This window comes from Monodelphis domestica, chromosome 2, assembly GCF_027887165.1.
Source record: "Monodelphis domestica isolate mMonDom1 chromosome 2, mMonDom1.pri, whole genome shotgun sequence".
NCBI lineage: Eukaryota > Metazoa > Chordata > Mammalia > Didelphimorphia > Didelphidae > Monodelphis > Monodelphis domestica.
Genome location: NC_077228.1, coordinates 267,063,421 through 267,083,125, shown reverse-complemented (window position 1 = coordinate 267,083,125; position 19,705 = coordinate 267,063,421). Strand labels below are relative to the sequence as shown.

General features: G+C 48.7%; 2 protein-coding genes and 1 long non-coding RNA gene across 9 annotated transcripts in view; 2 read left to right on the top strand and 1 right to left on the bottom strand.

Moving 5' to 3' along the window:
* Positions 1-2,964: 2,964 nt before the first annotated feature.
* Positions 2,965-6,312, top strand: ZBTB12 (zinc finger and BTB domain containing 12). 2 transcript variants are annotated; one of them, XM_007483567.2, is made up of 2 exons: positions 2,965-3,431; positions 3,937-6,312. In XM_007483567.2, exon 2 carries the CDS (start codon positions 3,964-3,966, stop codon positions 5,395-5,397), a length of 1,434 nt encoding a protein of 477 aa, XP_007483629.1. In that variant the 5' UTR covers positions 2,965-3,431; positions 3,937-3,963; the 3' UTR covers positions 5,398-6,312. The 2 variants fall into 2 exon arrangements, with proteins under 2 accessions (XP_007483629.1, XP_001376349.2); XM_001376312.4 differs by lacking the exon at positions 2,965-3,431 and adding an exon at positions 3,638-3,827.
* On the bottom strand, positions 6,247-7,140 carry LOC103106431 (uncharacterized). The gene is made up of 2 exons (XR_008916501.1): positions 7,002-7,140; positions 6,247-6,626 (listed from the first exon to the last, which is right to left on the bottom strand). It is a non-coding gene; the product is annotated as an uncharacterized LOC103106431 (long non-coding RNA).
* EHMT2 (euchromatic histone lysine methyltransferase 2) overlaps positions 6,622-19,705 on the top strand; it is a 26,125-nt gene continuing 13,041 nt past the window's right edge. The window contains exons 1-19 of one of the 6 annotated variants that reach the window (XM_056817917.1): positions 6,622-7,738; positions 8,384-8,453; positions 8,713-8,931; positions 9,039-9,310; positions 9,414-9,498; positions 9,632-9,699; positions 12,762-12,917; positions 13,587-13,733; positions 13,837-13,951; positions 14,051-14,152; positions 14,462-14,610; positions 14,857-15,000; positions 15,173-15,408; positions 15,835-16,017; positions 16,171-16,253; positions 16,348-16,454; positions 17,984-18,106; positions 18,668-18,769; positions 19,262-19,366. In XM_056817917.1, coding sequence (XP_056673895.1) covers positions 7,463-7,738; positions 8,384-8,453; positions 8,713-8,931; positions 9,039-9,310; positions 9,414-9,498; positions 9,632-9,699; positions 12,762-12,917; positions 13,587-13,733; positions 13,837-13,951; positions 14,051-14,152; positions 14,462-14,610; positions 14,857-15,000; positions 15,173-15,408; positions 15,835-16,017; positions 16,171-16,253; positions 16,348-16,454; positions 17,984-18,106; positions 18,668-18,769; positions 19,262-19,366 — 2,742 coding nt within the window. In that variant the 5' untranslated portion in view covers positions 6,622-7,462. Of the gene's footprint in view, positions 7,739-8,155; positions 8,454-8,712; positions 8,932-9,038; positions 9,311-9,413; positions 9,499-9,631; positions 9,700-12,761; positions 12,918-13,586; positions 13,734-13,806; positions 13,952-14,050; positions 14,153-14,461; positions 14,611-14,856; positions 15,001-15,172; positions 15,409-15,834; positions 16,018-16,170; positions 16,254-16,347; positions 16,455-17,983; positions 18,107-18,667; positions 18,770-19,261; positions 19,367-19,705 lie in introns of those variants that run through there. The other 5 variants (XM_056817916.1, XM_056817918.1, XM_056817914.1 and 2 more) reach the window with 5 other exon arrangements.

Below are 19,705 nucleotides of genomic sequence, written 5' to 3'. Positions count from 1 at the left end.
CTGAAAATGACTGAGCCTGCTCTTTAAAAAAAATATTTATTTATTATATATACTTCTTTAAATGTAGATTGAAGAAAGCAGGGAAACAAGGCTAGTATGGGTAGCTATTACTACAGCAGCATTCACCAAATATAAAACTAGCTCTTGTCACATATATTTAAATGCATGTTATGATCTTGTTTCATTAGGTTACTTTCAGGGAACTCCTGCTCCCTTCCACAATTTTTTGCTATATTCCAATACAATTATATCTATCCAATCCAATACAATCATAATCTAGATGGCATAAACAAAGCAGCTAGGTGGCAAAGTGGGCCTGGATCAGGAAGATCTGATTTCAAATCTGGTCTCAAACATTTGCAAACTATGTGATCTAGCCAAGGGAAAAGAGAAGGGAATGACTATTTACATAGTAACTACTAAAAGTGTCAGGTCTGGAGTCAGAAAGGCTCATTTTCCTGAGTTCAAATCACTCTTAGATACTTACTAGCTGTGTATCCCTGGGCAAGTCACTTAACTGTTTGCCTCAGTTTGTCTGTAAAATGGCAAACCATTCCAGTATCTTTGTCAAAAGAACCCCAAAGGGGTTATACAAAGATATACAACATGAGCACTTTACAATTATTAATTCATTTTGTCCTCAAACAACTCTGTGTTGTTTGAGTGAAACATACCTGAGAGGTAGGGGTTGTTATTATCTCCATTTTATAGGCAACAAAACCAAGGCAAACAGTGGTTAAGTGACTTGCCCAAGATCATATAGCTAGCATCTGAAACTAGATATGAATTCCTGACTCTGGGACCAGATACACTATGCTATCAAACTGTCCATTGACAAGTCTCTTAACCTGCTTTAGTTTCCTCATCTGTAAAATGAAGATGATAATTTTACTACATCCCAGGGTTGTTGTGTGAGGATAAAATGAGATATGTGTTTAAGTGTTTTGCAAACTTTAAAGTGCTACCTTAAAGCATTAACTATAATTACTTTCCACTAGTTTCTTTTAAAAGGTTTTGCAAATGATTTTCTATTTTAAACTAGTATTCCTTTTGGCCACCATACTTTTCAACTTGGCAAATGGGACCAAGGTTTCCCACTACTTCTGGAATTCACTACCTTCTCATCTCTGCCTTTTAGATTCAGCTCTGGATAATACAGTGCTGAAGTCAGAAAAACCTAGTTCAGATTTTGCTTCCGAAACTTACTTTTGATGTAATCCTGACAAGTAATTCACTCCAACATAGATTTTCACGTCAGGAAAAGAAATATAATTCTAGTACCTATCTCATAGGGTTGCATTGACGTTCAAATGAAATTATATATATATATATATATATATATATATATATAAGTGTTTATTACTGTTATGATGAGAATCCCTAGTTTCTTCCTATCTATCCACCCTGGACATCTTGCTCTATACTCTGCTTTTTCCCCACTCTTTTCTCATCTGACACTGCACCCCCAACTGCTACCCCAATTTTCCAATCCTCTCTGGAGAAGTAGAAAGAAATATATTCACTAGGGTTATGAAGCCCTGACTAATGAGTGAAAATTCATCTAGCTGCTATATCTAACTGGTCCCAAATCACATTTCATGTCAGCATTGGTTCTGGAATTTCTATTTTAAAACTAATTCTTTGTTATACAGGATGGCTTTCTAGGAGAAGGTAAAGAGGTAGGATATAGGGGGAAATTTAGGTAATTTTTAAAAAATAGATAACATTTGGGTTTTTTTTTAAAGAGTGACCCATCAGACTGTCACACCCCCACCACCATTTTCCAAATTGAAGCAATAAATAGTAATAAAAGTAATTTGTCCAATATTACATAGGAAGTAAGAATCAAGATTTAAGCCCAAGTCCTTTAACTTTAAATTGAATCTTTAAATTTAAATTCATTGCTTTATGTGTTTAATTTTAATAAATTATTATTTTCTTCTTTTTTCGTTGTTTTAAAAATAGCTCTCAGGGACAGAATATTGGGAATTGTAGTTAATATAAAAACAATATATTAATAAAATTCTATTTGGAAAAAATTGGAGTTGGGAGTCTTGCTTCTGATGCTTATGTGACTGGCTCTGGGCAAGTCACTTAACTTTTCTTGGGCCTTAGTTTCTTGATCTGCAAAAAGATGGGGCTGAACTAATGACTTCAGGTCCCTTCCACTCTGTAACACAATCTGCCAGGTCCAGGACAACCCCTCCCTAACTCCCATTTCTTTCACAGGCTCTGGGAAGAGAATCAAATTTGTAGGAGGACGGTTCTGGAAAGGGTGTGACAATCACCTGCACAATAGTTCCCTGAATGACTCACCAGATCAAAAATCCTTTTCTGGCCACTCTCGATATCTCGACTAATTAGGGGGCTGCCTCCTTTGTATTTGTATGCTGTATACTGAACTATAGAGGGAGGTCAATACAGTATTTAATAAATCTCAGTGTAGGTGCTAACTCTCAAGAAAAGCCATTCCTGATCTTCCCAACAATTAAAAGCTTTCTCCTTATTCATATTTTTAGAGTTATTATATGTTGTATCGCCACCCCATCCCCAAACCAATATTGGCTGTTGTCTTCATGGTCTGGACGGGTGAGAAAAAAAAGATCTTTGCCTAAAAGACATACCTGCTCCCATATTCTCCACTGAGTATAAATTGTACGAATATGGTTCACTTTGTTCAGTTCCTAGTATACTGCCTGGCTCACAGACTCTGAACATGATTTTTAGTTTAATCGAATGCTATCCCGGGCCCCATTCCCCCCCACCCCCCCACAAATTCCACTTGGCCACCAGGGGTGGCAGCTTTTTCTGGAAAGAGGGAGCAAAGAACCACCTTACAGTTCATTCTCTGCAAAGATTGTGCACCGGGTTCCGCGCTACCCTAACTCAGCTAGCACGCATGCGTAACCCTATTCCAGAGGGAGGGGAGGCAACCCGAGTGAGTCGGGAAGAAGTGCGGGCGTAGAAAGAAAAGAAGGAGGGAGGAGGGAAGACGGACGTATTTCCGCTCCAGCGGACAAATAATACTGGCCAAAGGGGAGGAGGCCAGTACTCCTGGCTCCTTTAACAGAGTGGGGAACGGGTGGAAAAAAGTGGGAAGGAAAGGGAGGATCGGACCCCTTTAATCATACACACAGCCCACTTTTTTTTTTCCTTCTAGCCTCCTCTCCGAGCTGCAGCCGCCGCAGTAGCCAAAGCCGCGCGCGCGGGGCCCAGGCGGCCCGGCACGAGCCGCCCCCGCCCCGGCCCCTCCCCCCACAGCCCGCCCACGCGGAGCCGGAGTCGCGCGTCGGAGCGCGCGCTCAGGCGCGCACGTCCTTGCGCCTGCGCGTCACTCAGGCCTGCCAGTGCGTGGTGGGTGCCGCCGGCCCCCGGGGGGGGTGGGGTGGGGGAAATTAAGGAAAAAAAAACTGCGCGTGGAACCGAGCCAGGTGAGAGGCGCGCGTGCCAATGGGGTCATGGGGTTCAGGGGGGGCAGGTTCTGCGGAGCAATTGGGTCCTAAGTGTTGGGGAGCTAGGGAGGAAGGTGCTGGGGGAGGGGGCCTGCGCGGCGCGTACGGGGGGGGCGGGAACGGCGCGTGTAAACGTGCCCAGGGGGGCGGGGAAAGGCGCGAGCGTGCCCCAGTGTGGGGAACCCTCAAACCTCGTCCCCTCCCCCACACACTCCACCAGCATACCTAGCCCACCCCTCCTTGCCCTGGCCCCCATATCGTGGGCGGGACGCTTGGGGAAGAAAGTATGCGACCCCGCCCCTCAAGGGACTGCGCTTCTTCCCCCCCACCCCCTCGGATGGGATGAAGCAAAAACTGGGGGGGAAGGGGGTTTGGGTACGGAAATTGCAGTTCTGCCTTAGGGGAGGGGGTAGAGGAGGGGGCCGAGGTTGGGGAAGGGGTGAGGAACCGGCTTCCTAACTAATTCATCCTCCACCAAACACAGGAAACACTCTCCATCACACCCAGCACCATGGCATCTGGAGTGGAAGTCTTGCGATTCCAGCTCCCAGGGCATGAGGCTGCCACCCTTCGAAATATGAACCAGCTCCGGGCAGAGGAGCGCTTCTGCGATGTCACCATCGTAGCTGATAGCCTCAAGTTTCGGGGCCACAAGGTAATCTTGGCGGCCTGCTCCCCGTTTCTTCGTGACCAGTTTCTCCTCAATCCCAGTTCAGAACTACAAGTGTCACTAATGCACAGTGCCAGAATCGTGGCTGACCTCCTCCTCTCCTGCTATACTGGAGCTCTAGAGTTTGCTGTCCGTGACATTGTCAACTACCTGACTGCAGCGTCCTACCTCCAAATGGAGCATGTGGTAGAAAAATGTAGAAATGCCTTGAGCCAATTCATTGAGCCCAAGATTGGCCTAAAAGAGGATGGAATTGGTGGAGGGATTGGATTGACTGGACTCACTTCTACCAAGTCACTCCTCCCACCTGCCCGAACCCCAAAGCCAGCTCCCAAGCCCCCACCTCCACCTCCTCCACCTCCTCTTCTCCGACCAGTGAAGCTGGAATTCCCCCTAGATGAGGACCTTGAACTAAAGGCAGAAGAGGAGGAAGAAGATGAAGAAGAGGATGTATCAGATATCTGTATTGTCAAAGTGGAATCAGCATTGGAGGTGGCACAGAGGCTTAAGCCTCCTGGAGGCATTGGAGGGAGCCTTGGTCTTGGAGGGAGCCTTGGTCTTGGGGGGAACCTTAACCTTGGAGGGGGTCTTGGCCTTGGAGGGAGCAGTGGACTCCTCATCAACGAAGTTGGAGAAACTATTGATGCCCCTGATGATAGCACAGCACCTCAGGGGGTAGTGAAGGCCTGCTACAGTCTGACAGAAGACACAGAGGGGGAGGGTCTTTTGCTGTTTCCTGGAGGTCGTGTGGGTGAGGGCATAACCCTCGGGTTGGGAGATGAAGCCCTGGCAGCAGCCACTATGTCTCGAAGCAGTGGAGTTAGTGGGAGTTATGGGGGCATCAGGAGCCCTATACCAGGGGGCTCCCCAGTGGGCAACCCACTGAAGAACATCAAGTGTACCAAGTGCCCAGAAGTATTTCAGGGTGTGGAAAAACTTGTGTTCCACATGAGAGCTCAACACTTCATCTTTATGTGCCCTCGATGTGGGAAGCAGTTCAACCATAGCAGCAACCTCAACCGTCACATGAACGTCCACCGAGGTGTTAAATCACACTCCTGTGGTATTTGTGGCAAGTGCTTCACGCAGAAGTCTACCCTACATGACCACCTCAATCTGCACTCTGGGGCTCGGCCATACCGTTGCTCTTACTGTGATGTGCGCTTTGCCCATAAACCTGCCATTCGACGCCACCTCAAGGAGCAGCATGGCAAGACCACAGCAGAGAACGTCCTTGATGCCAGTGTGTCTGAGCTCAATGCCCTCCTCCACTAGTTGGAGGAGGGATAACTAGGGGAGGGAAAGGGGTGAGGTGAGGAGATTGCTGGTAGAAGGGGGTGTGACCTCTCCCCAAGGGAAGGAAACTGAAGGGGAGAAAGGGCTTTTCTGTTTGCCAGAGGGTTAACATACATGCTGTAGTTAAAGGTAGAGGCACACAAAGGTCAGGGCTTCCTTGGGGAATAAGAAAGGGTTAGACCTAGCTGAGGGGATTATCAAACCTTTCCTTTTGATGAGAAAAGAAAAAGTTCCTGTATTTTAGGATAAAAGCACAGGTTGGGAGGGAAGACTTTTTCTGGAAGAGGTAGATTTTATTGTCATGAGGACGTGAGTAGTAAAAAGAAAAATGGCGGACAAGATGGTTTTATCATAGGGTAAGAAAGCTATAGAGAAGACTATCAACTCAGTTGGGATAGGGTGGGTGGGAATTGGGAGGGAATCTTACCAAAGGTATTCCTGTCTTTTGGTGGGAATAGAGCAGAGGAAACCTCTTAAATTTTTAGAAGGGCAACCGTTAGGAAAAGTTTATTTAGTCCCTTGGGAGGAAGGGTTAGAGAATTTTTTTTGCATGCTGGGGAAGAGGGGAGGACAGGATTTTTGTCTATGGAGACAAAAAAGAAAGAAAAGGTGAGATGGACAAGTAGAATAGAAAACAAATAGAGGCAAAAAGAGGATGAAAGAAGTTAGTAAGGGTTGGGGAGGGGGAAGGAGGAAAATACCTAGAAAAGGGCTCTTGGGGAGAGGGAAGGAGGGAGGGAGGGAGGGAAACAAAGGGGAGGGAAGGGGAGGATGTGGTAGAGACTTATACAGTATTTTTTAAGGAAACAAAGACATATTTTTCAGGAGTTTTCTGGAATCTGGGGTCTCAGTTTCTGCTTTTATTTTCCACAAAATAAATTTTTTTTCTTTATATTTTGTTGTATGTAAATCCAAGTGTTCCCTTCCCCAGTTTTCCAGTATGGGCATCCTGGTACAGTTCAGCTAATAATTCTTCCCCAGAGTACCCACAGCACCCCAGCTTCTGCTCCCAGTGTTGTGCCTATCCAGTATTTTTAGTCCCCTCTTTTTCTCTTTCGCCATGAGGCAAAAGACCATACTTGTTGCAGCAGCACTTTGCAAAATTCCAAGTACTCTTCTTATCCGATGAAGTCGGTAAATCGTTGTTTCCGTCCAAGCCCTGTCACTATCTAGCTGTAGGAAGTCACATCAGAGCTTTCTTCCCTCCACTACAAAATAAGGGAGAGTTAGACCAGATCAGGGTTCTCAAATGGGGGTGCTTGGGATTGGGGGTGGGGGGTGGGGAGCCATGCATGTATCTTTTTCACTAAACTCAAACAAACGGCATTTCCTGTAATTACGAATTTTTAAAATGATTGAGAAGGGATCCATTGCCTCACTAGACTGCCAAAAGGGGAGGGGGTATTCAAAACACCCACACAAAAGGTTAAGGTTCCTCAGACTAGATACTTCCTGGGGCCCTCTCCAATATTACTTTGTTTGCGGATAGGAAGAAAGCTTTAGAAGCCACTCATCCTGTGTAAACTACAGCTCCCAGGAGGCCTCGGAGTCGGCCCCGGGTGCCCAGTCCCAACCCACAGGACCTGGGGCTGTCGAGTCGGCCGGGTTCGAGGGCAGTGGTTCAGGAGGCTGAGGCGGGGCGTCTGTGAGTGCTGGGACTGCGGCGTCGGCGCTTCTGGTCGTGATGTCATTAGCGAACTTGTGATTGTGTTAAGTTCTCGGAGGTACCCGATGCCGGCAGGGCGTGATTGGAGTGGTCTTTAATTAAGCCCTAGTTACTCACAATAAGAGCCGAGAGTAAAAGCCCTAGGTAAAGGGGAGGAGCGTCTCGGAGCACCCCCATCCCCACCTCCAGGGGCAAAGGCTTCTCTCCAGCTCTAGCCCGAACCGAGACCAGAGGCAGAGGCACGGTCCTGCCCCTTCCCGGGACGTCCGGACCTGAAGAACCGCGGCCCCCGGGGTTATTGAGCAATAGACTGGCACCACAGCGGAGGCCCCCAACCCCAGTCCCGGCACTCCAGCGGAGCGCCCGCGCCCGCCACCCATGGGGAGGGCCAAGACGGCCAAACAGAGGTGGCCTCCGGGCCTCCCCCACCAGCCCCATCCCGGGCGTCCTGCGCAGCCCTCCGAGCTCCTATCCCGGGAAAATGGCAATGGAATAGGCCACGGCTCCTTTAAGGGTTCTCTTCCTCCTCCCTCCTTCCACAACCCCCCCATCCCCCTAGGCCCACGTGACCCGGGCGGCCGCGCGCCTCCTGGGCCCCCCGCGCAAGCGGCTATGGCGGCGGCGGCGGGAGCTGCAGCGGCGGCGGCCGCCGAGGTGCGGAAGGGGAGGGGGGGGAGGCGGGTGCATGCCCGCCCGCGCGCGCGCCCGGGGGAAGCGCGCACTCGTGCAATGCTCCGGGGGTGCAACGGGGCCGGGGGGCCCGAGCTGGGCTTGCAACAAGCCGGGGGGCCAGCGCCGGGGGCCGGGGAGGGGACCAGGGGATGGGAGGCGGGGGAAGTGGGCACGGAGGTGCGCGTGCAGCCGCTGGCCACCCCCGAATGGGTGGACGGAGCCGGGGTCCCAGGGGCACGCGCACGGGGTGCGCGGGGCAGGCCGCCAAGCTGGGGGGGAGTGGGAGCTGGAGGGGGTGTCGCTCGGGGCCCCCGCGGCCCCGGGGACAAAGGGGGAGCGTCTCGTGCACCCGGGAGGAGGGGGCGGGGCCGGGGCGCTTTGGCCACGCCCCCTCCCCTCCTTTCTGCTCCCGGGATGCGGGGGCTACCGAGGGGGAGGGGGTCCCTCCGGGCCCGGGGGAGAGGGCGAGGGCCACTTCCTGGGAGCCGAGGGAGAGGGCGAGGGGCAACCCATCGGGGCCGGGGGAGGGGGCGAAGCCTGCTCTCTTCCGCCCGGACCCAGGCGTCCTGGGCTCCTCTGTCTCCAGCCGGGTTGACCAGTCCCCCTACCCCTTGTCTCCCCTCGCAGGGGGAGGCCCCTGGTGAGATGGGGGGGGCGCTGCTGCTGGAGAAAGAACCTCGGGGAACTACAGAGAGAGGTAAGCATGAAGTGCATGTAGGATGTCTGACCCCAAGCTCCTTCCTCTTTCCTATTGAGAAAGCACTTTTATTCCCACCACCTCCTTTTTTTCCCCTACCTGGAAAGGACCCTTTCCCATAACCTGGCAAGAAGGTAAGCTACCTTTTTCCTTTAGACTTCTTCCCTTCTTCCTTACTGGAAGATATCCTGTGTTTCTTAGGGATTTTGGTGTTTGTGACACCCTTTCTTACTTCCTAACCTTTCTTTTATCTTTTCAGGTCTTAGCTCCTCAGGAGATAAATCTCCTGGAGAGGAGACCCCACCTCAGGACCATCCAGAGCCTGTAGAACCCACTGGTCCCTCATCTCCTGTCTCAGTCACAGTGACTGTAGGGGATGAGGGTGCTGACACCCCAGTGGGGGCCACACCCCTCATTGGTGATGAGCCAGAGAGTCCAGAGGGAGAGGAGGGCATTCACAGTGGTAGGATGTTATTAGGTAAGGAGGCTGAGGGGGCTTGAGACTGGGGAATTCAAGGAACAGGGAGAATTGGGCTTTCAGGTCATACATTTTTCCCTCCTCTCTCTCCCAACCATGTTGTCCAGGCCATGCCACTAAGTCCTTTCCCTCGTCCCCCAGCAAAGGGGGCAGCGTCTGCCCAAGCCGGGCGAAGATTACCATGACAGGGGCCGGGAAATCACCTCCCTCAGTCCAGAGTTTAGCCATGCGGCTGTTGAGCATGCCTGGGGCACAAGGGGCTGGAGCTGGGCCTGAGCCTGCCCCTACCCCTGCCCCTACCCCCACCCCTACCAGCCCTGAAGGGAAGCCCAAGGTCCACCGAGCTCGAAAAACCATGTCCAAACCAGGGAATGGACAGGTAAAGGGCCTATACAGGGAAGGGAAGAAGTATCTCTTGTAATAGGGAGAGGGAACTAGGGAGGGGGAGAAGAATCTTATTTTCCTTTCTGTGTGTTCCTCAGCCTCCAGTTCCTGAGAAACGACCCCCCGAAGTTCAGCATTTTCGAATGAGTGATGATCTTCACTCAATGGGGGATATAGGAACAGGTACATCTTTCAACCATAGATTTTAACTTCTTTTTCATTCACACCATTGGGACATCAGTTAATTTTGGTGTGGAACATCAAAAAGCTTCCTGAGATTGAGAAGAAAAATCTCACTTGATCTCTTTACCTCTAGATGTTGCCAAAAGGAGGAAGCTGGATGTGGGAAGTGGAGGCCCCCACAAGAGAGGACCCCATGCCTTGGTAAGGATGCATCAGGGACAGGACCAGGGGACCATAAGGAAGCTAAGAACAGAATGACAGCTCCTTTGAGGGGAAAATAAGACATAAAAAAGAATGGAACAAAAGAAGGCAAGTGTGGAGGTTGAATATTTTAGTCCCATAGAGAAAGGCAAGACAATTCAGGGATCCACTTAGTTGAAGCAAGGCAGGAGAAGGGAAATTTTGGGGTGGTTCAGATCTCTACACTTGGGTCTCTTTTATGGGTAGAGTACACTAGGTGATACAAATAAGAAGGATAGTTTCTGTCATCAAGAAAACTTTACTATGTTAATCAATCAGTCAACATTAAGTTCCTACTATGTACTGTGCTAAATGCCAAGCACAGAAAAAGAGACAAAATATAGCCCTTGCTCTCAAGCAACTTGCATTCTAATGAAAAATGTCATGTATATAAATATATCCAAAGCAAGCTATATACAGGACAAATAGGAAATAATTAATAGTGGTAAGGCTAAGAGGGGTCAGGAAAAGGCTTCTAGTAAAAACTGGGGTTTTAGTTGGTATTTAAATCAGGCAGGTCATTAGACAGTTGAGGAGGAAGAGCATTCTTGGACTAGAAGACAACCAGGGAAAAAACCTGGAGCCTGCAGATGAATTTCTTGTCTATAGAATAGCCGGGAGGCCAGTGTCACTGGATTGAAGAATACATGTTCAGAAATAAGGAATAAGAAGACAGAAGGCTAGTTTATGAAGGGCTTTGAATGCCAAACAGCATTTTGAATTTGAATTTGGAGGCAATAGAAAGCCACTGGGATTTATGAAGTAGAGGAAATGATCAGACATGAGCATTTTTGAAAAATCACTTCATTGGCTAAAGGTATAATAGAGAGAAGTGGGGAGAAATTTGAGGTTGGCAGATGCACTAATAGGCTAGTGCAATAGTCTAAGCAAGAAATGACAAGGACCTGTATTGGAGTGGTGACAGTATCAGAGAAGAGGTAATATACGGAAGATGTTGCAAAGGTGAAATTGACAGACCTTGGCAGCAGAATGGATATGGGGAGTGAGAAGATGAGCAGTTGTGGATGACTTCCTAGTTGTCAGCATGAAGGACTGGGAAGATGATGTTGCCTTCTTCAGGAAAGGTTAGGGCTCTGGGGGAGAAATATGATGAGTTCCATTTTGGACAAAGTGAGTATAAGATGTCTACTCGACATCCAGTTCAAGATGCCTAAAAGACAGTTGTAGATAAGAGATTGGAAATCAGAGAGAGATTGGGGACAGGATAGATTTGAGAATGACATGGTAATTAAATCCACAGGAGCTAATAAGATCATTAAGTACAATAGATATATAGAGAGAGAGGGAAGAGGGCCCAGGACAGAACCCTGAGGGATATCTTAGACTTAGACTGTTATCTGGAAGAGAATCCAAATAGATGGAACAAGAACCAAAAGAGAGGGGTACCCTGAAGAGCCAGAGAGATGAGAGTATCAAGGAGAAGGGGGTGATGACCAACAATGTTACAAAAGCTACAGAGAGGCCAAGAAGTACAAGGGGAAAAGGCGACAGATCATAGTAACTTTGGAAGAATAGATTCAGTGGAATAAGGTCCTAAATTAGATTTTAAGGGTTGAAGAAGACATTGAAAAGAGAGAAAGTAGAGGAACCTCTTATAGATGATTTTTTAAAAGAGTTTAGACACAAAGGGCAGAAAAGGGAGAGGAGGATAGTAGGGATAGAAGGGTCAAGTGAGGATTTTTTTCAGGATTGGGAAGACATGGGCATTTTTGTGGTCAGTAGGGAAGGAGACAGCAGTCTAGGGAGAGATTGAAGAGAAGTGAAAGAGTGGGGATGACGGGCAATCTGTTGAAGAGACAGGATGCAATAGGTTCACTTGAACAAGTAGAAGAGCTAGCCTTGGTCAGATAGCCACTTCATGCAAGATGAGTGAAAGAGAAGGAAGTCATCTTATTAATACTGTACCTGTACTCGGCAAACTCCAGTGGCTCCCTATTGCCTTTAGGATAAAATAAACACTCTTCAGTTTTTAAAGTCTGGCCCTTTAGATATATCTAATATAAATAATATTTATATTTAATATTTAGTTAAATTTAATATTTACACTTAACATAAAATAAATATAAATTTTATTTATATATGTATATATAAAGCCTGGCCCTTATTTGCCTTCTGTAATGTATAATGAGGCTTCCTTTCCACTCTGAGATACAAACAGGCCTTTTCTCTGCTCTTCACTCTTGGCACTCCATCTCTAAACTCCTTACTTTGCTTTGAAATCAATTTCCTCACCTTCACTCTTTCTGATTTACCCAATTGCCAGTACTCTTTGTCAGATTACTTTGTGTTTATTCTGCATGTGTGTGCTTATGTATATTTGTCCCCTCCAGGTAAAATGAGTTTCTTTAGAAATAGTTTCATTCTTCATATTCTCAGCACCTGGTACAGTGCCTGGAATTTTATAAGCTTGCTTGCTTGCTTTTTAATTAAAACTCTTAACCTTCTCCCTTAGAATGGATACTAACTATCTATTTCAAGGCAGAAGTTGGGGAAGGGCCAGGCAATAGGGATTAAGTAACTTGCCATGAGTTATAGAGCTAGGAACTGTGAAGCCACATTTGATCCCAGGTGATCCTGACTTCAGGGGGGGGCCTGGCACTCTATCCATTGTGCTACCTAGTTGCACCTTAATAAGCACTTTTTTTTTAACCTTTACCTTATGTTTTAGGATTGATACAAAATATCCATTCCAAGGCAGAAGAGTTATAAAAGCTAGGCAATTGGGGTTAAGAGACTTGCCCAGAATCACACTAGGAAGTGTCTGCTGCCAGGTTTGAGCCCAGGACGTCCTGTCCCTGGGTCTGGCTCTTTTATTCACTGAACTACCCTTAGTAAGTTCTTAGTAAATGTTGGTTAGTTAATTGTTCGACATACACATCAATAGAATTAAGGTAGAAATTGATAAAGGCAGAGGAGACATCTTGACAAAATATAAGAATGTGGAAGAAGGGAACTGATGGGATCAGGAAATCTTCATGGAAGGGGACCTCTTTATTTTCCAGTTGGAAGAACTGGGGCCTGCTGGGGGATCTGAGGACATGACCCTAGAGAAAGAAAACCAGGAGGCCATGGAAGACTGGGATACAGATGTAGGAGAAGGCTTCAGTTTGTACTACGATTCCTACTCTGTGGATGAGCGAATTGACTCAGACAGTAAGGTAAGAAGCCCCTGGGTCTGAGGTGAGGTGGCCTCCCTGTTACCAACTTCATGTTAACCTTTATGATGCTCCTTCCAGCCTTTAGAGTGTCTGTCCCCCTGCTTCTCTGTATACCTCCTGATGCTTAATGATTAATCTTTCTCTACTGACTACCTCTTGTCCTTCCAAACATCCTTTCACAGTTACCTACCTGGAATCCTTCCATGATTTACCTTACAAAACTGCTCACACACACACAGACACAGAAGAGAGAGAGAGAGGAGGGGGAGAGAGAGAGAGTGGAGAGGGAGAGAGAGGAGAGGAGGGGGAGAGAGAGAGGAGGAGAGAGAGAGAGAGGAGGGGAGAGAGAGAGGAGAGGAGGGAGAGGAGAGGAGAGGAGAGAGAGAGAGAGAGAGAGAGAGAGAGAGAGAGAGAGAGAGAGAGAGAGAGAGAGAGAGAGAGAGAGAGGAGAGAGAGAGAGAGAGAGAGAGAGAGAGAGAGAGAGAGAGAGAGAGAGAGAGAGAGAGAGAGAGAAGGAGAGGTTTCTGCATGCTTCCCTGAAACTTGAGACCACAGTTGTCCTGTCTTGAGTTTTTCAAGACTCCCCACCAGATCAGCCAAAGGACAGAGCCTTTGACCCTCATGAGGGTCACCTTCCCAAACAGCCTCAGCCTCTCCTCCCTTTTCTAGTCTGAGGCAGAGGTCTTGGCAGAACAGTTGAGTGAGGAAGAAGAGGAGGAGGAAGAGGAGGAGGAGGAGGAAGAGGAAGAAGAAGAGGAGGAAGAGGAGGAAGAAGAAGAGGAAGAAGATGAGGAGTCTGGCAATCAGTCGGATAGGGTAAGGATTTGCTATCTGGGTCCAGTAAGGAAGTCTAGGCTTAGGAACAGAGAAGACAAGTCCACATACCCAGGTTCCGATTCTTCCCCCTCCCCTTCATCAGAGTGGCTCTAGTGGTCGACGAAAAGCCAAGAAGAAATGGCGGAAGGACAGCCCTTGGGTGAAGCCCACAAGGAAACGTCGAAAGCGGGAAACACCTCGTGCCAAGGAGCAGCGAGGTAAGAATCTGGAATTCAGTTCCTGTTCCCTTAGGGCAGCAGATGCCCAGATCTTTGTTCTCCTCACACACACACCATCTCATGCTCTTTCTCTGTAAGGGGTGAATGGTGTTGGTCCCTCCGGCCCCAGCGAGTACATAGAGGTGCCTCTGGGGTCCCTGGAGCTACCCAACGAGGGAAACCTTTCTCCCAACCATGCTGGTAATTGAGGAAATGGGGAGCATTCCCTGATACAGGGAGCCTGTGGGGGGAGGAGTTGAGGATAAGAATAATAATAACTCACCTGTGGAAGGAGTAACTATTGTTGACAGAAGGAAAGGGTTCTTGTTATTGGAGGGGATGGGGTTAGGAGCAATTTTGATCTATGACCCAGTAGACTAGAGAAAGGGAAGAGTATTTCATTGATTCTAACTGAATCAGAGAACTAGCCAATAAGATGAAAGGATTTGGGTAGAAGTAGTATCTGGGTCTTCCTGTGACTTCCCTCTTTCTGCATCTCCTTACCCCAAGGGGTGTCAAATGACACATCATCCCTGGAGACAGAGCGGGGGTTTGAGGAATTACCCCTCTGCAGCTGCCGTATGGAAGCTCCAAAAATTGATCGGATCAGCGAGAGGGCCGGTCATAAGTGCATGGCTACTGAGAGTGTGGATGGAGAGGTAGGGGGAAGAGGATGAACTCACAGAGAATACAGAAGGAAAACTGGGGAAGTGGGGAAGATCCAATATCATCTAATATGAGTTGAACTCTCGAAGTTCCTTCTAACTAAGGTTTGGTGGGTGACCAGTGGATGGAAGGGAAAGGATTATGGTGGAGGGGAAAAACTAGGGAAGAGTAACGGGGACTGCCTCACCTTTCCTTGTCTTCCTTCTTTCTTCTCCTTGGTTCACATCTTATCCTCCTAGCTGTCAGGCTGCAGTGCAGGAATCCAAAAGCGGGAAACAATGAGGCCTTCCAGCAGAGTAGCTCTGATGGTACTCTGTGAAATGCATCGAGCGCGGATGGTTAAGCATCACTGCTGCCCAGGCTGTGGCTATTTTTGCACAGCGGTGAGAAGGGATATTGGTAGGGCTATGCAAATCCCCAGGATCGGGTAGGGGAGGGAAGTTGTTGGGCAAACAACCAGGCCTCCATGGGGAGGGAGGAATTGGAGGGAACCGTGAAGCTGGGTCATTTATTTGGGTCCTAATGCCATTGCCCCCAATCCCCCCCCCCAACAAGGGCACATTCTTGGAGTGTCACCCTGATTTCCGAGTGGCCCATCGATTCCACAAAGCCTGCGTGTCCCAGCTGAATGGGATGGTTTTCTGCCCCCACTGTGGGGAAGACGCTTCTGAGGCCCAGGAGGTGACAATTGCCCGGAGTGATGGGGTGGCCCCACCTCCTGGCACTGCTGCTCCTGTCCCCCCACCCCCTGCCCAGGATGCCCCTGGACGGGCCGACACTTCCCAGCCCAGGTACCCCTCTCCCCCAGAAAAGAAGAGCCCTTTGTAGGCTCTTCTTCACCTATTTTTCTTCACTTCCATTTCTACTTGAACCTATTATCTCTTTATCTCACTTTCTCTTACTGTCCTCTTCCTGTTCCCTCCCACTGTTCTTTCATACCTTCTCTGACTTTTCAGTGCTCACTTCTCTGTCTTTTCTGCTGGCTTTCTTCCCCCCTCCCTCCCCTTTCTCTTTTCCCCTTTCTTCTCTTCCTTCCCTCCCTCTTTCTCTTCCTTTATTTTAACTTTCTTTATATCTCTCTTTCCTGCCTTCTTCCCTTCTTTCCTCCTTCCTTCTCATCCTTTCCTTGGGATATGAGAGTCTTTCCCTTTCCCTAGTCTTTTTTTTTCCCTCCCCAGAACACAAGAGCCCTCTCCCCACACTCTTTGTTTTCTCAGTGCCAGGATGCGGGGTCATGGAGAACCAAGGCGCCCCCTCTGCGATCCCCTGGCTGACACCATCGATAGCTCAGGCCCTTCTCTGGCATTGCCCAATGGCAATATCCTCTCAGCTGTAGGCCTAGGGGCTGGGCCGGGCCGAGAAGCCCTGGAGAAGGCACTCGTCATCCAAGAGTCCGAGCGGTAAAAGAAACTAATGGCTAGAGAGTAGATGAATATCTTGTCTCTTAAGGGAAAGGGATCTGTTTGTAATAGGTTCAAACTTAGGGAGGAGCAAAGGTTGGTGTCTGAGGGAAGAGTCCTTACACCGTCCCTATTCCATTCCTCTCCCGGCAGGCGGAAGAAGCTTCGCTTCCATCCCCGTCAGTTGTACCTGTCAGTGAAACAGGGGGAGCTGCAGAAAGTCGTCCTGATGCTCTGTGAGTGTCCAGCCCAACCTGGGTTCTTTCTCCATACATCTGTCCCTCTCCCTCAGTCTCTGTAAATTACATTCTTCCCCACCCCCCTCCATAGTGGACAACCTGGACCCCAATTTTCAAAGTGACCAGCAGAGCAAGCGTACACCCCTGCATGCAGCTGCACAGAAGGGCTCTGTTGAGATCTGCCATGTGCTCCTGCAGGTAAGAGCAAACCAAGTTCTCAGTATCTGGTAATTCCTTCTCCTTGACCCCAGAATCTATAGTCTAAGCTCTTTTCTCCTACCCTCTCCCTTTATCCTAGTCACTGAAGGAGACTCCCACCCTTATCTGATCATCTTTTCCAACCTTCAGCCCTTATTTCCCTGGCCCATCTCCCTGTTCTTGCCTCCTCTTTCCTGGAATACATACATACATACATACATTCTCTCTCTCACTCTCTCACTCTCCTCTCCTTCCTCTGTCTCCCTCTCTGCTCTCCCTCCCCTCCCCCCTCTCCTTTTCCCCCCTCTCCTCTCTTTCTGTATCCCCCACTCTGTCTCTCTCCTTTTCCTCTCCCCACTCCTTTCTCTTTCTCTCTCTCTCCTCTCCCTCTTTCCCCTCTCTCGCCTTCTTTTCCCCTCTCCCCTCTCTCTCCTTTCTGTCTCTCCCACTCTGTCTTTCCTTTCCCTCTCTCTCCCCACTCCTTTCTCTCTTTCCCTCCTCCTCTCCTCTCCTTTCTCTCTCCTCTCCCTCTTTCCCCCTCTTTCTCCTTCTTTTCCCCTCTCCTCTCTCTGTCTCTCCCACTCTCTATCTGTCTCACTCCTTTCCTTCTCTCCCCACTCCTTTCTCTTTCTCCTCTCTCCCTCCTTCCCTTTCATTCTCTCTCCCTCCCTCTCTTTCTCTCTCCCTTTCCCTCTCTCCTCCCCCTGCCTCCCTCCCTCCCTCTTTTCCTCTCCCCCTTTATCTCCTCTCTGTTCTTTCTCACATATTGTCATTTCTACCTTAACATCACCTCTTTTGTGCATCCCCTTTCTTGCCCTTCTCATCACTCACACAGCCACCATCCTAGTTCAAGCTCTCACTACCTCTCACCTGGACTCTTACAATGGCCGACTTCTTGGTCTTCCTGCCTCAAGTCTCTTCTCACTACAATCTATCCTCCATTCAGTGCCAGAGCGATCTTCCTGAGCCACAGCTCTGATCATGTCAGCCCAGTAGCTCCAGAATCAACCATAAGGTCCTCGCTTTCTCATTTAAAGCCATCCCCCAGTCTGGTCCCTTTCTGTCGTCTTTCCCTCCTCACAGCATACTCCCTTCTACCCACTGTATAATGAGACTCTCCTGTCTGATTTGCTGTTCTTCACACATGACACTCCAGCCCCAGTTCCTCGTGTCCTGGCTGTCCCTGTGTGTACTTGTCGCCTCCATACAGAATACTCTTCCCCCTCATCTCCACTTCTTAGCTTCCCCAGCTTCCTTCCAGACTCGGCTCAACTCCCACCTTCTCTCCAGGAGTCCCTTCCTGGTCCCTCCAGAGGCTAATTCCTTCCCTCTTTACCTTTCATCTTCCCTGCATTTAGCCAATTTGTCCCTAGTTGTTTGCATGGTGCCTTCCCCCATTAGAAGAGGAACTCTTTGCAGGCAGGGATCCTAATTTTTGTCTTTCTTTGGGTCCTCAGTTCCTGGCATATAGTTATTGCTTAATAGGTGCTTGTTGATGGACTGACTAACCCTTTTTCCCCATCTCCCAGGCTGGAGCAAATATTAATGCTGTGGATAAGCTGCAGCGGACCCCTCTGATGGAGGCTGTGGCCAACAATCATGTGGAGGCCGCTCGATACATGGTGCAGCGAGGAGGCTGTGTCTATAGCAAGGTGGGGGCCACTGCTGGGGAAGCTGGTGGGCACAAGAGAAACTGGACCAAGCAGAGAAGTGGGAGGGATGGCAAGGGGTTATATCTAATGAAGGGAAAAAATCAGGAGGTAATTATGGATGTCCCTTGAGGGCAAAGGGTTCTGTAAATTTGGATGAGGAAGAAAAATTATTCCTTAAAGTAGCCTCTAACTAAAAGTGAGGACAAGTAGGTGGACAATTTATAGATGCAGGGTCTGGAATAAAGAAAGACCATAAGTGTGACTTTGGTCAAGTCACTTAACCCTTTTTGCCTTGGTTTCTTCATCTGTCAAATGGGCTGGAGAAGGAAATGGCAAACCACTCTAGTATCTCCCAAGAAAAACCCAAATGGGGTAAGAGTCGTCAGACAGCTGAAAACAACTAAAGAACAACAAAAATTGAAGTTTAACATTTCCTTCAGATATTTAAAAACATTTTCCTGAGGGAGTCTATAGGTTTCACTGGATAGCCAAAGGTGGGGTCCAAGCCTTCCCCCCACCCCACCCCCGGCTTCAGGTCTTAAAGGTCCCCTGTCTCCCCAGGAGGAAGATGGTTCCACTTGTCTTCACCATGCAGCTAAGATTGGCAACCTGGAGATGGTGAGCCTGCTGCTTAGCACTGGCCAAGTGGACGTTAATGCTCAGGTCAGTGACTATCCCTTCTCCCCCTTGCCTCAGTTCCCCAGGCTCTTCCCCCCAACTTTGTCTTTTAAGTGTTCTAAGTATTCTCTGCCTTTCTCCTCCCCCCCCCCCCCTTTTATGTTCTTGTGCCGTCTCTCCTCTCCTTTGTCTCTGTATGGCTGTGACTTGTGCTGTGTCTCTGCTTGTCCCTGTCTGCCCTCTGGTGCCACTTACTGCCCCAGCCCGGGCTCTAACCCATGTAGCTCCTGCTCCCTCCTTGGATCACTTTCTGTCTTTGCCCTTCACTGCTCTGTCCCTTCCTATCCCATTCTCCCTCCGCACTGTTCCCCTTCCCTTGTGTATATCTCTTGCTCTCTTCTCTCTATGTCTCTCCCTGTGCTTTGCTGTGTCTCTTGTCTCTGAGTTGGATGGAAGGAGAAACCTATGTCTCCCCTTCTAACTGGATACAGCTATAGGAAGAGTCCACCCTCACCTGCCTCCTTTCCCTCCTCCCAGGATAATGGGGGCTGGACACCCATCATCTGGGCAGCGGAACATAAACATATTGAAGTCATTCGAATGCTACTGACCCGAGGAGCAGATGTCACCCTCACTGACAACGTAAGTGACAGCATGTGGCATCTTAGGGGTGGAGAAAGGGTGATACCTTAGTATCCTTAGACAGCACTTCATTTTGTATCTCTCGGATTTATTAATGTACTGATTTTTTTAGTCCTTGCCTTCTGTCTTAGAATTGATACTAAGTAGCCGTTCTAAGTCAGAGGAGTAGTAAAGGCTAGATAATTGAGGTTTAAGTGATTTTCCCAGGATCTGAAGCCAGATTTAAATTCCTGACTCCAGGCCTGGTGCTCTATCCGCTGGCTACCTAGCTGCCCCATCATCATTTTGTTTGTTTCTTTGTTAAACTAAGACCTTCTGAAAAATAAATAAATAAAAATA